This window comes from Alosa sapidissima, chromosome 7 (genome assembly GCF_018492685.1).
Source record: "Alosa sapidissima isolate fAloSap1 chromosome 7, fAloSap1.pri, whole genome shotgun sequence".
Classification (NCBI taxonomy): Eukaryota; Metazoa; Chordata; class Actinopteri; order Clupeiformes; family Clupeidae; genus Alosa; species Alosa sapidissima.
The window spans coordinates 24,426,186-24,447,569 of NC_055963.1; the positions used below are offsets into that span (position 1 = coordinate 24,426,186).

Below are 21,384 nucleotides of genomic sequence, written 5' to 3' on the forward strand. Positions count from 1 at the left end.
GGTGCTTCTCCTCTCACTCAGTGTGCAAGCATGACAACATTGCCTAAAGCTTGAGTGTATGGAGAACACTGTACATGGTGGTGTGGATCACAGGCATTAAAACACAACACAGTGCTCTGTAGTGAAGAATGGCTGTGCTGCCCATGAATATTTTATGGTGGTGGTTTGGCAGAGCTTTCCCTGCTGCAGGTTTTGTACGTCTTATTCTGTAGAAGTAATTCAGTGTGGTCTGATGATGATGATGATGATGATGATGATGATCGTGATAAGGGCCCTCAGCATTCAAGAAAGGACAAACAAGAAATAGATACTGCTTCATTCTCTGTCAAAAAAAAATTGTATTGACAATTGAATAATATACTATAAATATCAATTTTTACAGTCATCATGTGCATTTTATTAATGTGCTTTCTTTGAGGTTACAAATATTTTGTTGTGTTTTGTCAGGTTATTAATGTAAAACATATAATTAATATACTCAAAACCATATCAGAGACATTATAAGGACTTTGATTGTATCTAAAGATTCAGAACAATGTATTGGGAATATACTGTCTTTGTTCCCTTAATTGCATCACTACTGGTCTTGAAACTAAAGGCAAACTGCATTTTTAGCACTGAAGATATTGTGTTAGATTCAGTAAATGCTATTTAGCGTTGCCAGTGGTTGTTACTGTTTCATCTTATCACAGAATGTAGGCTTAGTTTTTAGGCTGTTTAGATAAACATTGACATGATTTTATTGACATGACTTTGATTAAACTTTAATGAGAGAACCGATCCTCTACATCGGTTCACTCTTTCAGGGTGCTGACAGTCAAAGCATATGAGTTCCTACAGCTCTCTGTGGGCTATATGCATTTCACCACAACAAAAATGCCACCATATTTTAAAGTATCACAGTATGCAAGTTTGTGAAGGATTGCAGTAGCACTTCATAAAAATAAGCATTTTCTTATTTCACAGTTCTCGTCTTACCCACACACACACACACACACACACACATAGAATCTGAACATTCCATAAGGTATCTATATGGTCTGTAAGATAGTGTGTTGGTAGCCAGGTAAATGGGTTGCCCCAGCAACAGTTACTACCTGAAATAGCAACTAATATGTAGCCTACTGAAGGTGTCTGTAGATCAGTCTTGTTAAGTGAAGAAAAGGCCAGTGAAGTGGGGAGGATGGGATGCTTGATGTACAGTCTTTGTAGTTCTGATATAATATGCAGCCTATTGTTTTCCATTGTGAAGTGGGGCATACATGTTTGACTTATCTTTTGTCGTCATCATACAGTTAGGCCTACTAGATATAGTATGAAAGCATGTGCGTCAGAGCTTGATGTGCGAAGGCCAACATCAGAAAGAATTTCAACAGACTGTGCATGGTCTGAATGATAACACAAATGACCCGTGGAATGTTGCTGGTAGAGGGACTGTTCCTGATTGATTCACTAGAGAGCAGCATTTGTCTGTGAGTCCATTTGTCTTAAACCACAAACCAAATCAGCAAAGCAGCATTCATTAGTATCAGTCACACACAGGCTGTTAAAAAATGGGGAAATATGGTTTAACAAGCAAATATTATTGGCTCTAATTAGTACAGAGGCCAGGAGAATAGACTGTTCAGTCGAGGGCACGTAGGATGCTGTATAGAGCAGCTAAAGCCTCTTCTAAACAAAGAGGGAGGAGATAAGGGAAGTTTGGGGGGGGGGGGGGGGGTCAAAGTTGTCTATCAAGTGCATAGGCATCCATTCAATCGACAGAGAGAGGGCAATGGCAATACAACTGACGTCACTCGAGTAAGCCCCTCCTCCTTCTTCGGAACTGAAAGTCCGTGAGAGACGCCCAGGGTCCAATGTCTCTCACACTGACAGGATATTGTCTAAAATTACCGGGCGGTTATAGAGGCTAGAAAACAGGAACAGCATTCTTTCACCGTGATAGACGGTGTGCTGGAAATATTTCCGGGACAAATCCGTTGTTGTTAAGGTAAGCTCCAAGCTGCTCCTATAGTGTTAGTGTATGAGCTAAAGAAAAAAAGAGAAATATTGGATGTGTTTACATACATTTCCAAATGTATAGCAATTTTCATTCAAGATTTGGGTTGTTTCGTTTGTTGGAAATATCGCTTCTGAGACTGCATTTGTCATTTGACACGCGCAGAATTGAACGGTAGCTGCAGTTAACATTTTACAAATGTGTGATGTCTTGACCTTTTGCCTAAATGCACATGAATGCATTCATGGTGCGATCAAAATACCCCCCCCCCCTGAATAATATATTACCTTTAAAGAATTAATTCGTTTTATCTATGTTTTAACCCCCTGCGCATTCTCTTCTGCAAGAGCACTTGGATAGAACTGTGTTCTCCAGTGTTTGCGGAAACTTTAATCGTACCGGCCTGCAAGGATTAGTTCGTACTAGCCTATTAGTTTACTCTTTAGGCTAACGCAACTCTATGTTTTTGCTTATACTATGTTTGTTTATTATGCCTTAAAATAAGATATATTAATGGAATCGATTATAGGCTTTACGTGTGTTTGATATCAGATGTGCTATACATTATTTCAGGTTTATTGAACATATTGTTGTGGTCTGTACTTACACCTGCATAATTTTTTTTTTTGGTGCTTATAGGGTGTTTTTGTTTGCATACCAATTCTTAATTCTCAGCTAAACAGTCTGATAGGGGAACTGGGTTTAGTTGTTGAAATGTACGTGTCACGTGTCAAGTTACCTGCAAAAAGAGCTTTCAAATTATTCAGAGCTGACTGCAGTGCAGCTGCATGCTCTAAGGGCTGGTTGGCTTCTGTTCTGAGCATCACAAGTGTCAACGACAGGGAGGGAGGGAGGGAGATAACAATTTGTAGGAAATCCATGTTTGTATTGTAATAGGTTTGTCTCCTTGTAAGTGGGGCTGTGTGTGTGTGTGTGTGTGTGTGTGTGTGAGAGAGAGAGAGAGAGAGAGAGAGAAAGAGAGAGAGAGAGAGAGAGAGGTTTGAGTGAGATGCTTTTGGAGCTGTTTGTGTTCTGAAAGAGGAAGCATGCCACAGTAGAGGGCTAGAACTGGACTCAGCTGCGTCGAGTCTCAATGGGGCAGTCAGTGTGGCTGCCTGTCATGCTGGTAGGAGTCAGAGGTTGTGTATTAGGGTCACGCCGTTCTGCTCCACTGAACCAGGCTGGAGGCGTACACAGAGGTTAACGCTCTTAAAAACACAGTGTTAAAAAGCACTGTGCCGCTGCTTTTAGTCCAGAGCACCACAGTCAGTGCCCATCACAGTGCATTATCAGGACCTCTCTCTCTCCTCCTGTCTGTCTCCCCATCACTATCTCTCCTCATTCTCTCTGTGAAGTGCCTCTGTCACACTTTTGTGCTGTCACACCCCTCTCTGCTGTTGCTCAGGTTGTGCCTCACTTGTACAATAAAAGCTCATTCACTTTACATAAAAGCTTTTGCTCTATGGTTTAATGTATAGGTAAATGCAGTGACATCACTATGTTGCGTCTTCTGTTTCTCTCGCTCTCTCACTCCCTCACACACACACACACACACACACACACACACACTCCCTTACTCTTTTGTTTCCTCACAACTATCTTTTCCTCACTCGAACCCCCACATTCACACATACACACCCTCTGCCACTCATCATCTCTCACCCCCCCCCCCCCCCCCCCCCCCTCTCTGTCTCTCGCTCTCGCTGCCTCTCACCCCACCCCTCCACCCCCATCTCACTCTTTTGGTCAGGATTGAGCAGCTGGAGGAGCAGCTTCTGTGCTAAATCCTCTCAACTCATCAGACCGTTTACCAGCCGATCCCCCTTTCCCCCTCCACTTGTCCCATACATCTCTCCATCTCTCTCTCTGTCTCTCTCTCTCTCTCTCTCCCTCTCCCTCCCTCTATCTCCTGCTCTTATTCGGCCTTCAGCCTTCCATCAGTGTGTCTTTAGCTCACATTAGGCCCCCTGTTCTTATGTCACGCCTCTTCTTAGGCCCTCAAAAAAGCTCCTCCAGAAGTCCCACTTCCTCCTAGCCCATGCTCAATTTCCACCTCTCTCTCTCTCTCTCTCTCTCTCTCTCTCTCTCTGTCTTTCTCTTTCTCACACCTCTTCTCTTTTTCCTTTGCTTTCTATGAACAGTGATGCTCTCCTCCCCTTTAACCTCAAAATCCCCATGTACTTTATGCTTGACTCTCTTGACTTTGGTCTCTCTCTGCTCTTCTTGCCGTTCCCCTTCTTTTTCCTCCTCTCTCTTTCATTCTCTCTCTCTCTCTCTCTCTCTCTCTCTCTCTCTCTCCTCAACCCCATCTCTTGTTCATGCACACCATTATGCCATGCCCCACTTGGTGCCTAATAGAGCCAGCTCTAAACACATGAGGGAAGGCTGTCTCACAGGAGGCTGTGCCGTACATGTACCTCTCAATCTGTGTTTACATGGATCTGTATGTGAGTGTGTCTGTGTCTGTGTCTGTGTCTGTGTGACTGTATTAACATACTGTATGAATACGCTTGTGTGTGTGTGTGTGTGTGTGTGTGTGTGTGTGTGTGTGTGTGTGTGTGTGTGTGTAGGTCTATTAGCTGTTAGTATGTGTATGAGAGTGCTTTATGTTTGCTGCGTGACGTTGTTGTGTGTCTGTGTGTCTGTGGTGAATCACTATATGCATACATGTGTGTCCTTGTTGGTTAATTGGCATGTTGGGCATAGTATTACTTTGCTTCTAGCACCAACGCCACCAACCACTTCCACCAAGACCTCAGTCAGATGGATAGCGGAGCTGCATGAGTGCTCTTATGTTAGCAGATCCACTGACGGCCAGTACTGTGCGGTTGTTAATCAGCTGCGGTCGTGGAGTGGAACTGCAGCATCATGAAATTTACATTTGAATTTAGTCACAGCAGGCGTTTTTGCCTTCCGCAAATGTGCAGGTAACCCACTTAGGACGTGGTCGAATTTGTTACAATAACTGGGCCTTAGGCTCTGTGAAGTGTAGTAGACTATGGGAATTGTTAATAGTCATGTAAATGAATGAAACTGAATTTAAATAAAGGCAAAGAGTGAATTGAAACTTCATGGAAGCTTAACAGATTTTGTTACTCAGCGGGAAATATTAGACAAACCCAAAGAGGCACTAAGTGAAATTTAGACACTTGACTCTAAATGTTAAAGAGTGTCTAAATGTTAACTCATATTTGTGTATTTAGAATATATGTTTAAACAGAAAGCCTTAGTTAAGCTGTACCTATAATCTTCATTGTGCGGATATGGTGTGTTGTAAGTCCAGTCACATTGCTGCTTCAGAGAAGTCTGATACTCCTGCTTTGTTTGCTCAAGGCCTTACATGCATTCACATCTGCATTTCTTCCCTTTTCACTTTCATATTCCCATATATGTACATTCCTTCCCTTTTTCACAGATATTTACATCAAGAGCTCACTGCTCAGAATAGTAATACATTTGCTGCAGCGTTTGCGTTCTCTGGGTATACATCCACACCCTGTATAGAAGGACTGTTTCTTCTTCTTTCATGTTTAGTTTGGGAGTGGGTGTGGGGAAGGGCTTTGAACCCTTACCCACCATCCCATCCGGTCCCCATGGTTACTCAGAGAGAGAGCGGCCATCTTCACCCTGGTGAAATATGAAGGGTTGTGAGTCACGTCAGCCGCCAGCATTTGTGGGGGTTGATTTTGAGTAGAGGGCTGGGCATTGAAGTGGGGGGGTGGGGGGCGGAGTGCGGAGGTATGGCTGGAATTGCCTATGGATTTTGTGTGTGTTTTTGTGTCAGTGGTTGTGTGTGTGTGTGTTCATGTAAGTGTTAATCTATGTATGACCTAGTGTATGTGTATAGCATGGTGTGTTTGTGTGTGTGTGTGTGTGTGTGTGTGTATCTGCCTTTGATGGGGTTGGGTTAGCAGCATTAAAGAGGGGCTTCAGTACTCCAAGCCTCAGAAAATTTCACTGGGGATGGGGACAGGGATGGAAGATGCAGAGAGAGAGTGTGTGTGTGTGTGGGGGGGGGGGGGGTGCTGTCACATAGCAGACTGAGACAGGATGGGAACAGGGCAGGCTTGATGAGGGACAGGGTATACCACTGGTCTTTGATTAAGAGCCTCTATGTAAAAATACAAGGTATATTTGACAGGGTAGTAGCAGCATACAAAGAAGACACAGAAGAAATCCGCCACGTCAGGAGAACCTCAGAACCTGAATGCTGTGCTCAGGGGACTGTTTGATGTGCTACGTTACACGGGTGTCCTCCGGCTTTGTTTGTTGTGGTAATGAATGATGGTGGTGGGAGGGTTGGAGGGGGTGGGGGTGTTAAGTCTGATTGCATTGTGATGGTGGCACCGTGTCCAGATGGCAGGTTTATAATCACTCCCACTACCTGTGAAACACGGGCCACATCACCGCATTGTGTCAGGGGGAGTGAGGGGGGTGAGTGACGGAGAGACAGATGAATGGGAAAGGGCAAATGAATAGAGAGGGCCAGGGGTGACACCGCACCCACTCACTAAGGGTGCTAAATGTGTCAGGACATGTCAATCTATCTCGACCATAGTAGAGTCCTCAGTACATTAAAGCATTCACCCCTGAGTTTATACACGACCCGCACAGTGTGTATTTTTTTATGTGTGTGTGTGTGTGTGTGTGTGTGTGTGTGTGTGTTGCTGCACGCACAAGCAGATTTGTCCTTAGATTGCCCTGGACATGAAATGAAAGATTAAAGGTGTTTGAATGTGTGTGTGTGTGTGTGTGTGTGTGTGTGTGTGTGTGTGTGTGTGTGTGTGTGTCTGTGTGTCTGTGTGTCTGTGTGTGTATTGAGGTTACCGAAAGATTTGTGGGTCCACACATATTATTGTGCAAACATGAATGCGTTAGCCTATATAAGCCAAGGCCCACAGTATTACACAAGCAGGGTCCTGAAATCCTCTTGTAATTCTGCACTGTGGGGAAATGCCCAGACGCCATCCAGCATATACGTCAGTGTCTATATATTTACGCGTACATGCACACATATACAGTATAAACACCCCCCCCCCCAAGCATGACACTATATGTGTGTGTGCATTAGTGTGTGTGTTTTTAAACCAGCGTCGCCCTTCGCTTACAACCCATCAGCCCATTTCTACTTACAACCCCCCATTGCCCCCCAGCCCCCGTACCCCCCCCCCCCCCCCCCCCCCAATACCCCCCACCCCCACCCCCTCCAACCGCTGCCCTCGTGTTGATGTTCCGCTCAGCTGAGCATCTTTGGGGCCCCTACTCCAGCCTGGTAAAAATAGCAGCGCTCCAAGTCACTTATTATTTAAAAGGGAGTGTTTTCCCCTCTCCCCATGTCTCCCTCTCCCTCCATCCCTCTTCCCATTCCCGGCCTTTGGAATGTCGCGAGTGGGCTCTGGTGCTTCCTCAGGAAGGCACAGACTGTAAATACTGAAGGTGGCGGCGCTCGCAGCCAAACGCTGATGGGAATGACAGCTGTGTTTTGGTGTTGTGTTGGTGTGGTGTTGTGGAAAGGGTGTTCTGCTGTTGTTTGCTGAAGGAGGACATACATGTACATGCACATGAAGGAATTCCTGGTCTGGGAATTCAGTGGTGGTGTTTTTCTTCTTTTTTTTTTTTAATCTCTCAGAGGAAATAGCACATTATATTGTGCTTTAATGTCGCCAGTTAAAATAAACAAGCTATAGGCAAGCTGAGGAAACATCTGATACATTTTTTATGAGGTCTTTCATCTAAACATGTCAGTCGTCAGTCTCCACTAATTTCACAGAGCAGATTTTGAAAGTAAGTCACAATTTCGAAGTGTTATTGTTGGGCTGGGACATCACTGATTTTTTAAATGCATAGTATGCATGGGTAATACCAGTAGTGCCAGTCTAAATAAACTAGTGTGCATTACTCAACACTAAATCCAAGACATATACAACTGTAATCAAACGATCTTTCTTGACATAGCTATAACAACAAATGGGGTTGATTTCATACATTAATGTATACATAAAAAGGTAGAGAGAGAGTGATGGTAACAGAGGGAGAGACTGAGAGAGACAGAAATAGGTGCAAAGTGAAGACAAAGTGCACACATGTGATATTGTTCGTAAATTAACACACCCATCATCTCCCATCATAGACTATTTCCGGACTCTTCCGGCACATTATAAATGGCTACAGAAATGCAGCCTTCCTTCTGTCTCAGCGCCTGAACCAAGGGCCCATTTTAAGGGAAGTATAAAAGACCCTGAGAGGGAGATGATTGAAGCTTGTTGCCACAGGTAATTTGAACACGCCCCTCTGTGGCGGTGTGATTGATGGGGGCCTGTTACGGGTGCTCTCGCGTTTCCTCACTCTCAGCTGTGCTCCGGTGACGGATGTCACTGGATAGCTTATCATTATTTTAAAAGACCGCTGACCATATCTGTCTCGCCCCAACACTAGCTGCTGTGACTGAGTGGCAAGCTTTAGACAAATGAGACGGGCCATTTAGCCCTGTCCACGGGGCATTTATTTAACCACCTGGGCTTTTCACTTACCTCCTGCACCAGCACTATGGAGGGGGGGGGGTTGGGGGGGGGGGGGGTTGCAGCATATACCTTTCTCAACTGGGGATTGGGACTGTCTAAAATATGATCGTTTTATGGGAGAAGAAGATGGTGTACATCTGCAGTTTGGAGAAGGGAAAACGAGAGTGACATTGTGGTACAGGGTATACATTTTATTACAGTGAAATGTTACTTTGTTTTTCAGTGTCAGACTAGAGACAGGGTTAGTGCTGCCCGTCGTCCTTCAGAGTTTTTCCACTTCTTTTGGCTGTAGAATCAATTTATCAATTTTCAAGGCACATACCGGTACACGGCACATAGCACACAATTAATTTTGGAGCTGTATAACCAAAGGCAGAAATGGTACTGTAGAGTGATTTCACGTTGCAGGTTTAAAATGTAACCTTTTTTCTGTCTCACATTTCTGTGCCCTTCTTCTATTATTGACTTTTCTTTTACCTTCCTTACTATGTGGCGTCCTGAATGAGCGGGTTGTGTTCAAGGCTGAAATTTGACATCAGCAACAGGAATGGAAGTGTATTGTGTGTTGAAATTAGTGTTAAGTTTAAATAACTGAGCATACAAGTCATGGCTGAGATGAAGAGAAGAGAGAAATTGGAAGCCTCAGAGTACTGACGTGAATCTTTGAGTCTTTCGTTCTCATGTTAAACCTAACCTGCCCAACCAACTACCAACATATTGCGGAAAAAAACCCCCAAAGATCCAAAGCATGTTTGACAATAGTGCTTAACATCTCCAGTCTTGGCATCAGATCTGCAACCTATAGATTAGTCTGTTTAACCTTGGCTCTGACTCTTCCTGACCTCAGTATAACAATATATGTGTTAGTGTAATGTTTGTGCTGGGTTTGTGTAATGTTCTGATGTTGTTCTGTCGTGTTGCAGGATGACAGTTCGGTGAGCAGTGAGGACATGGACATGGCAGAGCCGGCGTGGGTCTCCGCTGAGCGCGCTCCCATTCCCGCCTCGAATTCCGCTCCGGCCGCCGCTCTCGCTCTCGCCGCGGCCGCGGTCGCTGCTGCCTCCGTACCGCAGCCCAGCCCGCCCCGAGAAAGCCCCCAGCCCGCCATCAAAGAGGAGGACGGTAAGCAGACACCGCTCACACAGTTTAACACAGTTCAAGTGCTTTCATTTGGGTCCAGAGGGAGACGCAACAAAACAACACACACACACACACACACACACACACACACACACACAAGCACAAGCACACACATATACATTTTAAATCACACACATATATATTTTAAATCACATCAAGCACAACACATACTTGCACATAATACATTTTAAATCACATCAACCCGCTTTGAGACGGAGTACACTAGGGCCCAGCCAAAGAGGTGTATACTAAGGCTTTGTATTACAGTAACATACACAGATGCAGTAGTTGTGCAAACACACATAAACAGGAAATACATATGCCCATTGATTCTGAATCACAAACTGTACTCTGACAGAATGAAACTCTGAGTCAGAATGAGCAGGTCACCCAAATTCCATCATTAAAAAGTAGGGGTGTGAATCTCTCATGTAAAAGACGATACGATTTGCATCTATACATGGGCACGATTCGATACAAGAAAAGATACATGTTTATAAAAAACGATTCAGTACGATTCGATGCGATTTGATGCAATTCGATGCAGTTCAAGAATGGAATGCATTCTGAAAGATTTTTTATAATTTGCTCAAGGTGCACATTCATTTTATATTATCAATTATCATGGTCATGGTGTGAATATGATAATCTAAACTGAGGTTTGTTTCATATACTGTATTGAAATAGTCTACATTTCAGTCAAACACAGCAGCCAAATACAACATAAAAATACATTTTTATAGACTTTACAGATTTTATAGAGTTATATCTGATTGTTTTCATGGAGCTGTAGCCTTGTTGAGGTAAGACAATACCGAAATAAAATAAAACAGTGCTTAAGACACTCTTGGCCTTTTCTCATATAGGCCTAGCCTACCCTACAAGAATAAAATAGACCTACAAATCAATGAACTCTCTGGGCTTATTTTGTTCCAACAGTAGACCTATGCAGAAACCTAAAATGCCACAAGTCTGAGTGAATATGAACAAAATCATTGGCTAATAATTTATGCATCATTTTAGCAGCAAGGGCCAAATTATTAAGGAACATTAAGGAAATACCTTCATCAAAGGTAAGGCTACTCTACAGACTACCGTTGCTGTTTAGGGATGCTATAAGTGCTTAATTTCGCGCTGGATTTTGAAAAACAAAAGCCGACCGAGTGCAAGTTGTCACATGGTTAAGTTGCAATAGATGTATGGGTAATGAAGTCATTTGACAACTTTGGGCAATGAATGTAACCAAAAACGAACTGCATTACCCACAATTCCGTGCCACGTATAGTTTCAAAACGGTGAGCAGAAAAGGTTGTGCACCGATTCATAACAAGTAAATCGATATAATGACCGGTTCATTTCAGTTTTTTTCCGATACGGGGCTTCACGTATCGATGTAGCCGTATCTTACACGTTAAAAACGGATACCGATACGCATCGGTTAATCTTTACACCCCTATTAAAAAGTATGCTCAGGTGTATCAGCATAAACAGTTGCACATACTTAAATATTTTTGATGTTTATGCATAAATACATGTTAAAAACATAGACACAACACACTGCCAGCATTATTATTACACAGTCATTTCCCTGCAACCCCCCTAAAAGGTCCTTACTATTTTTTTGTTAACAAAATATACATACGCATATTTTACCAGTGAGTATTTTTGTTGTTAACACATTGTTAACATGCTGTAGTAGTCTATTTCTAAAGGCTGAATTGATTATTTGTGTTTTAAAATGAAAATAAATATATTAATTCAAACTACTGCTGCTTACAGTGTTCAACCCTTGTAAATGAATGCATGCTGGAGAAACCCTTTGCTGCAATTAAGTCTTTTAAAGTGAGACCGTGCCAGCGTGCCTGCAGTGTAACACCCACCAACGTGATAATTTCCCACCAACGCAATAAACCAATCATTTTTAAGTTTGCAGGAAGTTATTGCATTGGTCGGAAGGTTAAAAAAGTTATCACACCAATGTAATAAATCACTGAATTAGTGAAATGATATCTGTATAAGGTATAGTTGCATAATTGTCACCATCTACACCAATTTACTGTAATCACCATAAAGCTTTTTACCTCCCCCCCCCTTTACTTTCTACCTTTACTTATTATGCATTACCTTTACTAGGGGCCAAGCAGAGCTACATGGACAGGTCCCTGCCTCTTACAGTAATGTCATGGTTTGTACGCTCATTCTGTGCACACTGTCTGTCTAGCTTTGCTTGGCTCCTAGTGAAGGTGAGGAATAAAAAGTAAAGAGAGAAAGTAAAGGGGGGGGGGCCTTTATGGTCATGAGATTGAAGTGACAGTTGTGCAACCATACCATTACAACTGATAAAACAGATATAATTTCACTAAATTGGTGATTTATTACATTGGTAGGAAGTTAATGTAATAACTTCCTGCAAATTTAATAAATATTGGTTTATTACGTTGGTGGGAAATTATTACATTGGTGGGAAGTTATTACGTTGGTGGGTTTAAAACCTGCATATTTTTATTATGTTGGTGGTTTATTACATTGGTGGGTGCTACACTGCTTTGTTGTCACCCCTATTTTTTTAGGTAGAATTTGTACAGCACAATATAGGTTTATGAGATGGTGGTCCTGGACTTTAGTGCTACAGATTTTTAGTAGGATCAGGGCTTGACTGAAGCATTCTAGAACGTTCACTTCACTGTTTTCAGTCGCTCCAGTGTCGCAGCCTATCGCTCTCCCATGCCTTGGTTTCGCAACCCACTGCAACAGGTTTCTTACAATATTGTGTAGAATATATCTCTAATCATTCAGGTCTTGCAAATGAGAAATGTTCCCACACCTGATGTTACCACCATATTTCACAATTGGGAGCATGGTGCTTGTTGGGGCATGGACGTTGTTAGATTTACAGCCCTGTTGCATACTAAGGATTGACCAAAAAGCTTTACTGTGGTCTCATATTACCATAAAAATAGTTTCCAACCCTCCATAAAAGCAACTTCCATTTAATGCTTTCATATGCATTGTTGATCGTTTTCCAGGCTCTTGTCCAGTTTTTATGGGTCTGATTATGATTATGATCTTTTGAGTGCGGACTCCTATACTCCCTGCACCCCAATTCCAGGCATAGAAATCTGTAGATTTATGGGTTGGACTGCAGTGGCCTCCTTCAGTAGTTACAGCAATAACGTCCTTCAGTAGTTATAGTAATAACTTCTGTGGATGTTTAGTTTGGGAGACAGCCTCATCTATAAAACATCTGGGTGTGGTGTGATGCAACTTTCACTGCTTATAGGTTCCAGTGGTGTATACAGTCATTTAGTGGTCCTCAATTAGACATGACACTTGGATATATTGTTGTAATCTTTCTCTCATTTAAGCATTTCTCCAAACCAATAAATGTACTGCTTAGGAAGAGATGTATCTAAGACAATTAGTTTCTCTTGTAATTGTGAAAATGATGATGCTTTCAGGGGGTTGAATGAATACTTTTGCAGACCACTGCAGTTATATATGTATGTACTGCATGTGGAGCCAATATTTCTTGTGGAGCACGTAATTGGTTATTTTCATATTTATCTTTGCCATGTGTAATGGATGCCAGCTAGCTTAGCTGTGCTTGTGGAACGTTGGTAAACCTCACTCCCCGACGCCTCAAGAGTGCTACTGGCATGCGAGCCAGTAGCCTGGGCTATTGGCTCAATTGTTAGCGCGCTCGCCTCCCGATCCGAGGTGCTGCTGTTTCGCGGGTTCGAGTCCGGGCGTGTGCAGGGCTGAATCGCGCAGGTTCAACACAACGCAGGTTACACATGGAGCAGGGTAGCATGGTGTAGGAGGAGGTTGGGATTGGTGGGGTGGGGAAGGGGACAGTGGTAGCGGCTCAGTGCGGATCCAATGGGCATTAAAATAAGTGGTCCAGCAGGACTGGGGGGGGTTGCTTAGCAGGCAGCCTTAAAGCACAGGGAGCAGCTTGTGCCGCTTCTTAGTGGGCTAATCCATCCTAATCTCCCATAGAAGGGGGGTAGGGATAGGGTGGATTGTGTATGTGTGTGTTAGGGAGGGAGGGTTGGGTAGTGGTCCACTCGGCCACACATATGCCCCCCCCCAACCCAAGGGAAAGTTAGGGAGTCGATTGGGGCATTTCTGCGCATGCTCAGTTGAGCTCAGCCTCAGATTGACAGCCTAAGCAACTTTGAGGTCAAGGGTCACTGTCATTTGCTTGCATAGACTCACACAGCAGCAAACAGGGCTATGCGCTGTAATGAAGTCTGTAGGGCAGAATGCTGTGTGTGTGTGTGTGTGTGTGTTGGGGGGGGGGGGGGTGCTTTTACACCACAGCACACTCCACCAGATGTTCATGTGCTACTAGACAAGTGAGAAATTATATATTTTTTTATTTGTCATTTTTATTGCGTTTACATTTTGCAGTGTTTACAGAAGTCACCAGAGTAGAATCAGCTTTCTAAAGTAATTTCTGAAGTGTTAAGATCATCTGGAAATATTCTGCAAGCAAACATTCCAAGAAGGGTTCTTCAAAGCTTAAGATAGTTCTTTCTTGAAATGTTCAGGGTTTAAGGGCAACCGCAAGAAGTTCTTCAATATATTCTCTGCGAGCCAAAGGGCCAATCAAGGTTCTAGACAGATCCTCTCCCCCATATAAACAGCGCATGCCTGTATCAGAAGGTCAGGCACATCAACCCATCACCATCTATGAAATGGGACTTGCCTTTAGACCCACTCTGTAGGCAGGCTTTCTACAGCAGCCCTCTCTGCCTTTTGGAGAGTCTTTATCCCCCATCTAAATAACGGCTCACCCATCGCAAACATCTCCTCTAGCCTATGCTTACATTTGACTCTCACATCTGGCCTCTCAATCCGCTCACTCACCCCAGGCACCAGTGCACTATGTGAGTGTGTTGTCTGTGATGTCTGTTTTCAAATAATTATGTGGTATATGGGGGATAATGGTGTATGTATCTGAGCTCTTGTTTGTGTGTGTGTGTGTGTGTGTGTGTGTGGGGGGGGGGGTATAGTTCTGAGAAGTAGTGAGTTTGTTTGAATGGAAGTCTGTGTGTGTGTGTCTCTCTCTCTCTCTCTGTGTGTGTGTGTGTGTGTGTATTAGTGTGTGTATGCAATGTGGTCCTGAGGAGAGGGACTCTAGAGATAAGGCCTGTGAGGAGATAGTAAACACTAGAGATAAGGCCTGTGAGGAGATTGGCTGAGGGGATCTGCTCTGGCTGCCTCTCAGGAGGCTGAGAACAGAAGGGGGTTGGCAGATAGGAGTGGGTTTGGGGAGGGGTGACAGTGTATCAGGGAACTGTGTGTTGTCACCGCGCACTATCACTATCAAGTGCCTATGTCTGCAGCCTTCTTATCGGTGTGTGTGTGTGTGTGTGTGTGTGTGTGTGTGTGTGTGTATGTGTGTGTGTGTGTGTGTGTGTGTGTGTATGTTTGTGTGTGTGTGTGTGTGTGTGTGTGTGTGTGTGTGTTAGTTACCCACTCTCCCATTCTCTCTTCCAGCCTCTAACCCTAACCCTGCCCCCCCCCACCCCTTTGCCAAGGTCAATTGACCTCCTACCGCTCGTTTTCCACCCCCATCCTTGCCCCTATACCCCCCCCCCCCACACCCATCCTTGCCCCCTCTCCCACTCTCCCCATCCCTCCATTTTCCCCTCACTCTCTCCATCCCTCTCTCCCTTTCACTACCCCGTCTAGCCTCCTCTTCCACAACCCCTCCATTTTAACCTCTATCCATTTCTTCCCCTCTCTTTCCCCTCCCCTCTCCTCCCACCCTTCCTTGCCCCCTCTCCCTCTCTCCTCATCCCGCCATTTTCCCCTCCCTCTCTCCATCCCTCTCATCTAGCCTCCTCTTCTTCCACACCCCCTCCATCCTAACCTTTACCCATTTTTTACCCTCTCTCCCTCCACCCCCCTCCTCTTCTTTTGCCCCCTCCCACCCTCCAGTCAACAGTACTTGACAGTTGACCCTGATGCTGCCACCCCTCTGCTCCTACACACACACACACACACACACACACACACACGCTGTGACAGCTAAGGACCACGCTGGAAAGTAGAGCATCGGCACGGCTCCCCTCCCCCCTCACACACACATGGACGCAGACACATTTGCACTCCCGCACAGCACATATAGATGTATGCTCACATGCATGGATGTATGGCCCTATGTGCACTTTGGCCGTTACATAAACACATTTTCCACTTCCTTTCCACTTCCTCTTCCTTCTTATTGTTGACCTATTAATCATCTCATAGCAGGAATTCACATGTGCTCAAGGGCAAGATTAACACATACATGATTTGTAGTGCTCCAAATTCCCAAAGTTGAATTCTTCATGGATGACTATAAAATCGTAAATTTATTCTATATGTCTCTGTATACAAACAAAAATTGGAAAGTCATATTTACCATATACTTGATTAAAAAATTTAAATAGCATTTATTTATTTTCTAATCATATCTATGTGCTTAAGTAAGATGAACAAGTTAGGTAAGATAAGTTTACAGGGAGGTTTACAGGGAAAATAAATGTAATTATAAATGCATAATGTAATTATAAATGCATAATGTAATTATAAATGCATAAATCTGTCTATTTCTCTCTCTCTCTCTCTCTCTCTCTCTCTCTCTCTCTCTCTCTCTCTCTCTCTCTCTCTCTCTCTCTCTGTAGATGACTCGTCCTCGGAGAACGGCAGTGCCAACGGCCTCCCCGCCCTGACCCTGCCTGGGGCCACCGTGGTGCCTGGGGTGGTTGCTGTGGTAACCGCTGACGGGGCTCTGCCGTATCGGGAGGTGAACGGGAACGGGACGGTGCCGACGCCGCTGGACTTCAGCACCACTTCCTCCTCTTCCTCGTCTGAAGACCAGCAGCCTGTGAGCATGACAGACCGGCTGCTGCCCGTGCAACCTGAGCCCACCAGGAAGTACCCTGTCAAATCAGAGTATGGCAACAAGGTAGGGACAAAATGCACTGACAGATGTACCAATGCCTAGGCTTCTGCTGTGTTATATTGGTTAGACGTTGGAGTAAATTTGCTTTTTATTTTTGAATTTTTATGGTCATAGTGTGAGATAATTGGGTTTTGTGGTTGAGCTGACTCATAGCTGACTCATCTCAAAAAGAGCGTGATTGGTGTGTGTGTGTGTGTGTGTGTGTGTGTGTGTGTGTGTGTGTGTGTGTGTGTGTGTGTGTGTGTGCGTGCGTGTGTGTGTGTGCGTGTGTGTGTGTGTGTCTCCCCAGTCTCCTCAGTACAGCTCAGGGAGCTATGACTCGGTGAAGACTGAAGTGAGCATGTGTGTGGAGGAGCTGACATCAGCCCGGTCCCAGGCCTTGGATGATGATGATGACGAGCATGATGACCATGACGACAGTGATAAAATCGCAGAGGGCCTGGACCCCGAGAGACTGAAGGCCTTTAATGTACGTCTCCCTGACCTCAAACTGACCTATACTCTATCTCCATCTCGCTGTCACCTTAACACAACTCTACACTACTTTTCCATTAGGTCATAGAGACTGTACAGACCCTTCAAAGAGTTTTTATGTATGTGTAATTGCAATAGCATTAATTTCATTAGACAATAAACTCATCTCATGAAATGTATGGAATTAGCCTGGAATATGAGACTGATGGGACAAAGTATATCATGGGGGGAAAAGCATCTTAATAACTAAACTGAGCTAGCTCATTTAAAATCATCCCACAGAATTTGAGAGATTGCCACATCAAATAGCAAAGCTATGGAGAGACCCCCTGATAAATCTATGCATGAAATAAGAAGTCTTTCATTCTGTGCTCAATCAGATCTACATGTGAAAATAACGCCTATTTATGCACAGCATGAGAGCAATTTTTCAGCCCAGAAACTAGGCCCTTGCTAATATTACACGAGAAAAGACGCAAAAGGAAAAGCATTTCTTTTTTCACAAGAGAACACATACAGTTTCAATTAAAATAGATTTTGTGGGCGCACGCATGTGTCTAGCATAATGTGGGTTTAGCTGGACCCCCACTGGACCTTCTTCTCGCTCATGTTCAAGGCTTCACCAGCGTAGATGTCTTTCAGAGCTTTACCCTTTGTCTCTTGTTCTGGACTGCCTTAAAAGAGGACTCCTCGCTGTAGTCTATTAAAGGGAGCATTCATTCTGCAAGCTCTCATTACAAAATGTTGAAAGGTTTTTGTTTGATGTTGGCTTTGTTCATATACAAGGGCTTTTCCTTTAAGTTGTTGGCTGCATGTTTTCATTAAAAAAACATCACAGGTATTTTCTTTGTGATATACGTGCATTGCACAGCACAGTGTCTGTATTCAACCTCTTGCTCTCTCTCCTTTCCTCTCCCTCTCTCTCTCTCTCTTTCTCTCTCTCTTTCCCTCTATCTCACTCTAGTTCTATCTCTCCCTCTTCATAGCTCTCTCCCTTTGTGTGTTACTGTTAACCACCCCTGTCCTCTCTTAATATACATCATATCCATGCTTGCTGCTACAAACAGTATTGTTCTCTCTTTCTCCTAGTTTGTCAGACTTTTTCTCTATCTTGGTCTTTCTTATTTCATTTATTTTCTCTCTCTCTGTCTTTTCTAGTGTTTTTTTAATTTTGTCAGACGAGACGAGAGGAAATATGTTCGCCAATGACCTTTTTTTTCATGACTAAGACGAGACGATGACGAGACGGCAGTAATGTCCTGAAACACTGACTAAGACTATCTTAAGATGCATTATTGTTGACGAAAAAAGACGAGACTTAAATGTTTTGCATGAAATAAAAACTAAGATAAAATCTCTCTTCATTTTCGTCTACAAAATGAGAAGACAGAATATCTAGCTGTTATGTTTTCAAAATATTCCGAATGAGTTCATACGTTCAGCTTTCCTGTAGGCTAGTCTACGTGCTGTTGCTACAACCCTGTGGCTGCAACACGAAACTACATGGAACAAGAACACTGCAATTTCTGCCAGAGTTAGCAAGCTAACTACCTAAGCTTTATGCCACAATGCTACATACCCAGAAGTTGAAGCTTCTCTCATACAAATTAACATCCCCCAGAATGTCCATACGAAAATGTTCATCATGTAATGTCAACTATTTAACTAGTTAGACTGATGATGCAAAGTTTGCTAGCAAGTAAGCTAATATGGAAAGTTCCCTAGCAAGTTAGCTATGGCTAAGATGGAGAGTCTGTTTGGGGAATGTGTTGTGTTTGGGCGCATATCGCCATCTAGCAAGGCGGAGTAAAACATTAATACTTTGGCCTATGACAGTGTTTCTCAAACTTTTTCAGTTTCAGGACCACTTAACTAACCCTAGCTAGGATTAGATTAGACCTACTTCAACAATAGCCTATAATTAGTCTACACAATAGGCCTACTCACTGAACCACCTTGCTTATTGTCTTTGCACTTTGCTTATTGTGTGGATTCATACTGTATGATTTAAACTGGCATATCTTACATAGACAGTGTTGCAGAACTGATTTTACGTACAAGTTGGTTCAATATTGCAAACAACTTATCTATATTATATTTTACCACGTCTGCTCGCGGACTACTTGGGATAGCTTGCGGACCACCAGTGATCCCCGGACCACACTTTGAGAAACACTGGTCTACGAATATGACAGTGGTCCAGTCAAATCTTTTACTGTCTATGGCCAAATCCCAGCCGAGCTATAACTGTAGCTCGACTTACCTGTGCATGTAAACATACTGACTGACAAAAAATCTGAATGAGTAATTATAACAGACGAGTAACCCTGTGGACACACAATATTGTTTGAAAATTGAGATGTGTGAAACACTATTTGACTCAAATGGTAATCAGAAATAATTTGTTATAAAAAAAAAAAGACTAAAATGTGTTGACTAAAACTGACTAAGACTAAGATACCTTTAGTTTTCTTTTGACTAAAACTAGACTAAAATGACAAGACTTTTAGTCGACTAAAACTTGACTAACAAAAATGATATTTGAATGACTAAATATGACTAAGACTAAAAAGGACATTTCGTCACAAGACTAAGACTAAGACTAAATTAAAAATAGGTGACAAAATTAACACTAGTCTTTTCTTTTTCTTTTTCACTTTTCTCCCACTCATCCGTGTGCTTTCTCTTGTCCTGCTGCAGATGTTTGTGCGTCTCTTTGTGGATGAGAACCTGGACCGCATGGTGCCCATCTCCAAACAGCCTAAGGAGAAGATCCAGGCCATCATCGAGTCATGCAGTCGCCAGTTCCCTGAGTTCCAGGAGCGCGCCCGCAAGCGTATACGCACCTACCTCAAGTCCTGCCGCCGCATGAAGAAGAGTGGCTTCGAGGTAAGCTTAAAAAAGCATGGAGGCACACACACACAATCACACTCACATACAGGGTTTTCCCCTTGGAACATGGAGTTTCGTACCTCTATCTAAATCTAAAATTCTCCCTGTTGTTTGAATTCAAAAGATTTTGGATACTGAAGAGACAGTCAGAGACCGTATACTGTTCTCCATACATTATTGAAGTGCACATTTGGGAAGCACACTCCTGTCCTCTAGTGGCAGCCTTGTCTTAACCTATGGATTATTTAATGTGTTTATGGTCATTTAATGTGTTTATGGTCATTGGGCTGCATTTCAGTGCTCATGCACATTGCTTGGGGGTGGGGTGGGGGGTGTGGGTTTTGGGCAGTTGTTGGATTGGTGCATTTCTCATAACAGATTTTAATATGCATTCCTTTCCCCCACCACGTTGTTCACCTCACCATGCTCTCCTTTCCTGTTCTGTCATCACCACCACCCCCCCCCCCCCCCCCACACACACACACACACAGACTCGTCCCACACCCCCCCACCTCACCTCTGCCATGGCTGAGAATATCCTGGCTGCTGCCTGTGAGAATGAGTCACGCAATGCTGCCAAGAGGATGCGACTAGACATCTACCAGACCAATGTAAGTGCATATGCACTGTATGGGAATATGTACAAATTGCTATATGGGTGCATACCAGATAAGTGGTGAATGGTTGTGTGTGTGTTTGTGTGTGTGTGTGTGTGTGTTTGTGTGTGTGTTTGTGTGTGTGTGTGTGTGTGTGTGTGTGTGTGTGTGTGTGTGTGTTTGTGTGTGTGTGTGTGTGTTTGTGTGTATGCCTGTGTGCACCTACTTTTGTAAACCGTGGCTATTTTGTGTCGACTTTCTGAATCACCCTCACAGTTGCCAGTATTTTAAAGTCCCTCTTTCTCTCTGTCACTCCCCCCTCAGGACGAGCAGATCTCCATAGATAAACCCGGCTCCAGGGACCCGGCCGCTCTGGCCCACTCAGGCTTTGCTCTGGCCGCCTCTGCCTACTCCCAGGACCAGCTCTACACCAACGGTGGGCTCAATTACAGTTTCCGTGGTTACGGGGCCCTCGGTGGCAGCCTGCAGAACAGCGGCACAACACAGAGCAATGGTGATTGGCTGTTACTCCGCCTGGTTGAGGGAATGAGAGGGTTTGTTTGAAGAGGAGGGGGAGCAAGAGTGGGTGTGTGTGTGTGTGTGTGTGTGTGTGTGTGTGTGTGCATCCATGCACACTAGTGTATGTGTGTGCATGTGTGCTTACAAAAGGGAAAACGTGTGTGTATGTTTCTGTGTGTGTGTCTCTGAGTGTGAATGTGTGCATAGGTAGGTAGTTGGGTTGTATGTCAGGCACCATAGCAGATCTTCTAATTTAGATAGAGCTGCTCTTTCCCTGATGTAGCC

At 43.8% G+C, this 21,384-nt stretch overlaps 1 protein-coding gene across 2 annotated transcripts in view; it reads left to right on the forward strand.

The window, feature by feature from the left end:
* Positions 1 to 21,384, forward strand: part of nol4la (nucleolar protein 4-like a) — a 48,409-nt gene that overhangs the window by 20,335 nt on the left and 6,690 nt on the right. The window contains exons 5-10 of one of the 2 annotated variants that reach the window (XM_042098609.1): positions 9,444 to 9,642; positions 16,338 to 16,621; positions 16,908 to 17,087; positions 19,793 to 19,981; positions 20,476 to 20,595; positions 20,905 to 21,094. In XM_042098609.1, the coding sequence (XP_041954543.1) occupies positions 9,444 to 9,642; positions 16,338 to 16,621; positions 16,908 to 17,087; positions 19,793 to 19,981; positions 20,476 to 20,595; positions 20,905 to 21,094 (1,162 nt within the window). The remainder of the gene's footprint in view (positions 1 to 9,443; positions 9,643 to 16,337; positions 16,622 to 16,907; positions 17,088 to 19,792; positions 19,982 to 20,475; positions 20,596 to 20,904; positions 21,095 to 21,384) is intronic. The other variant, XM_042098610.1, reaches the window with a different exon arrangement.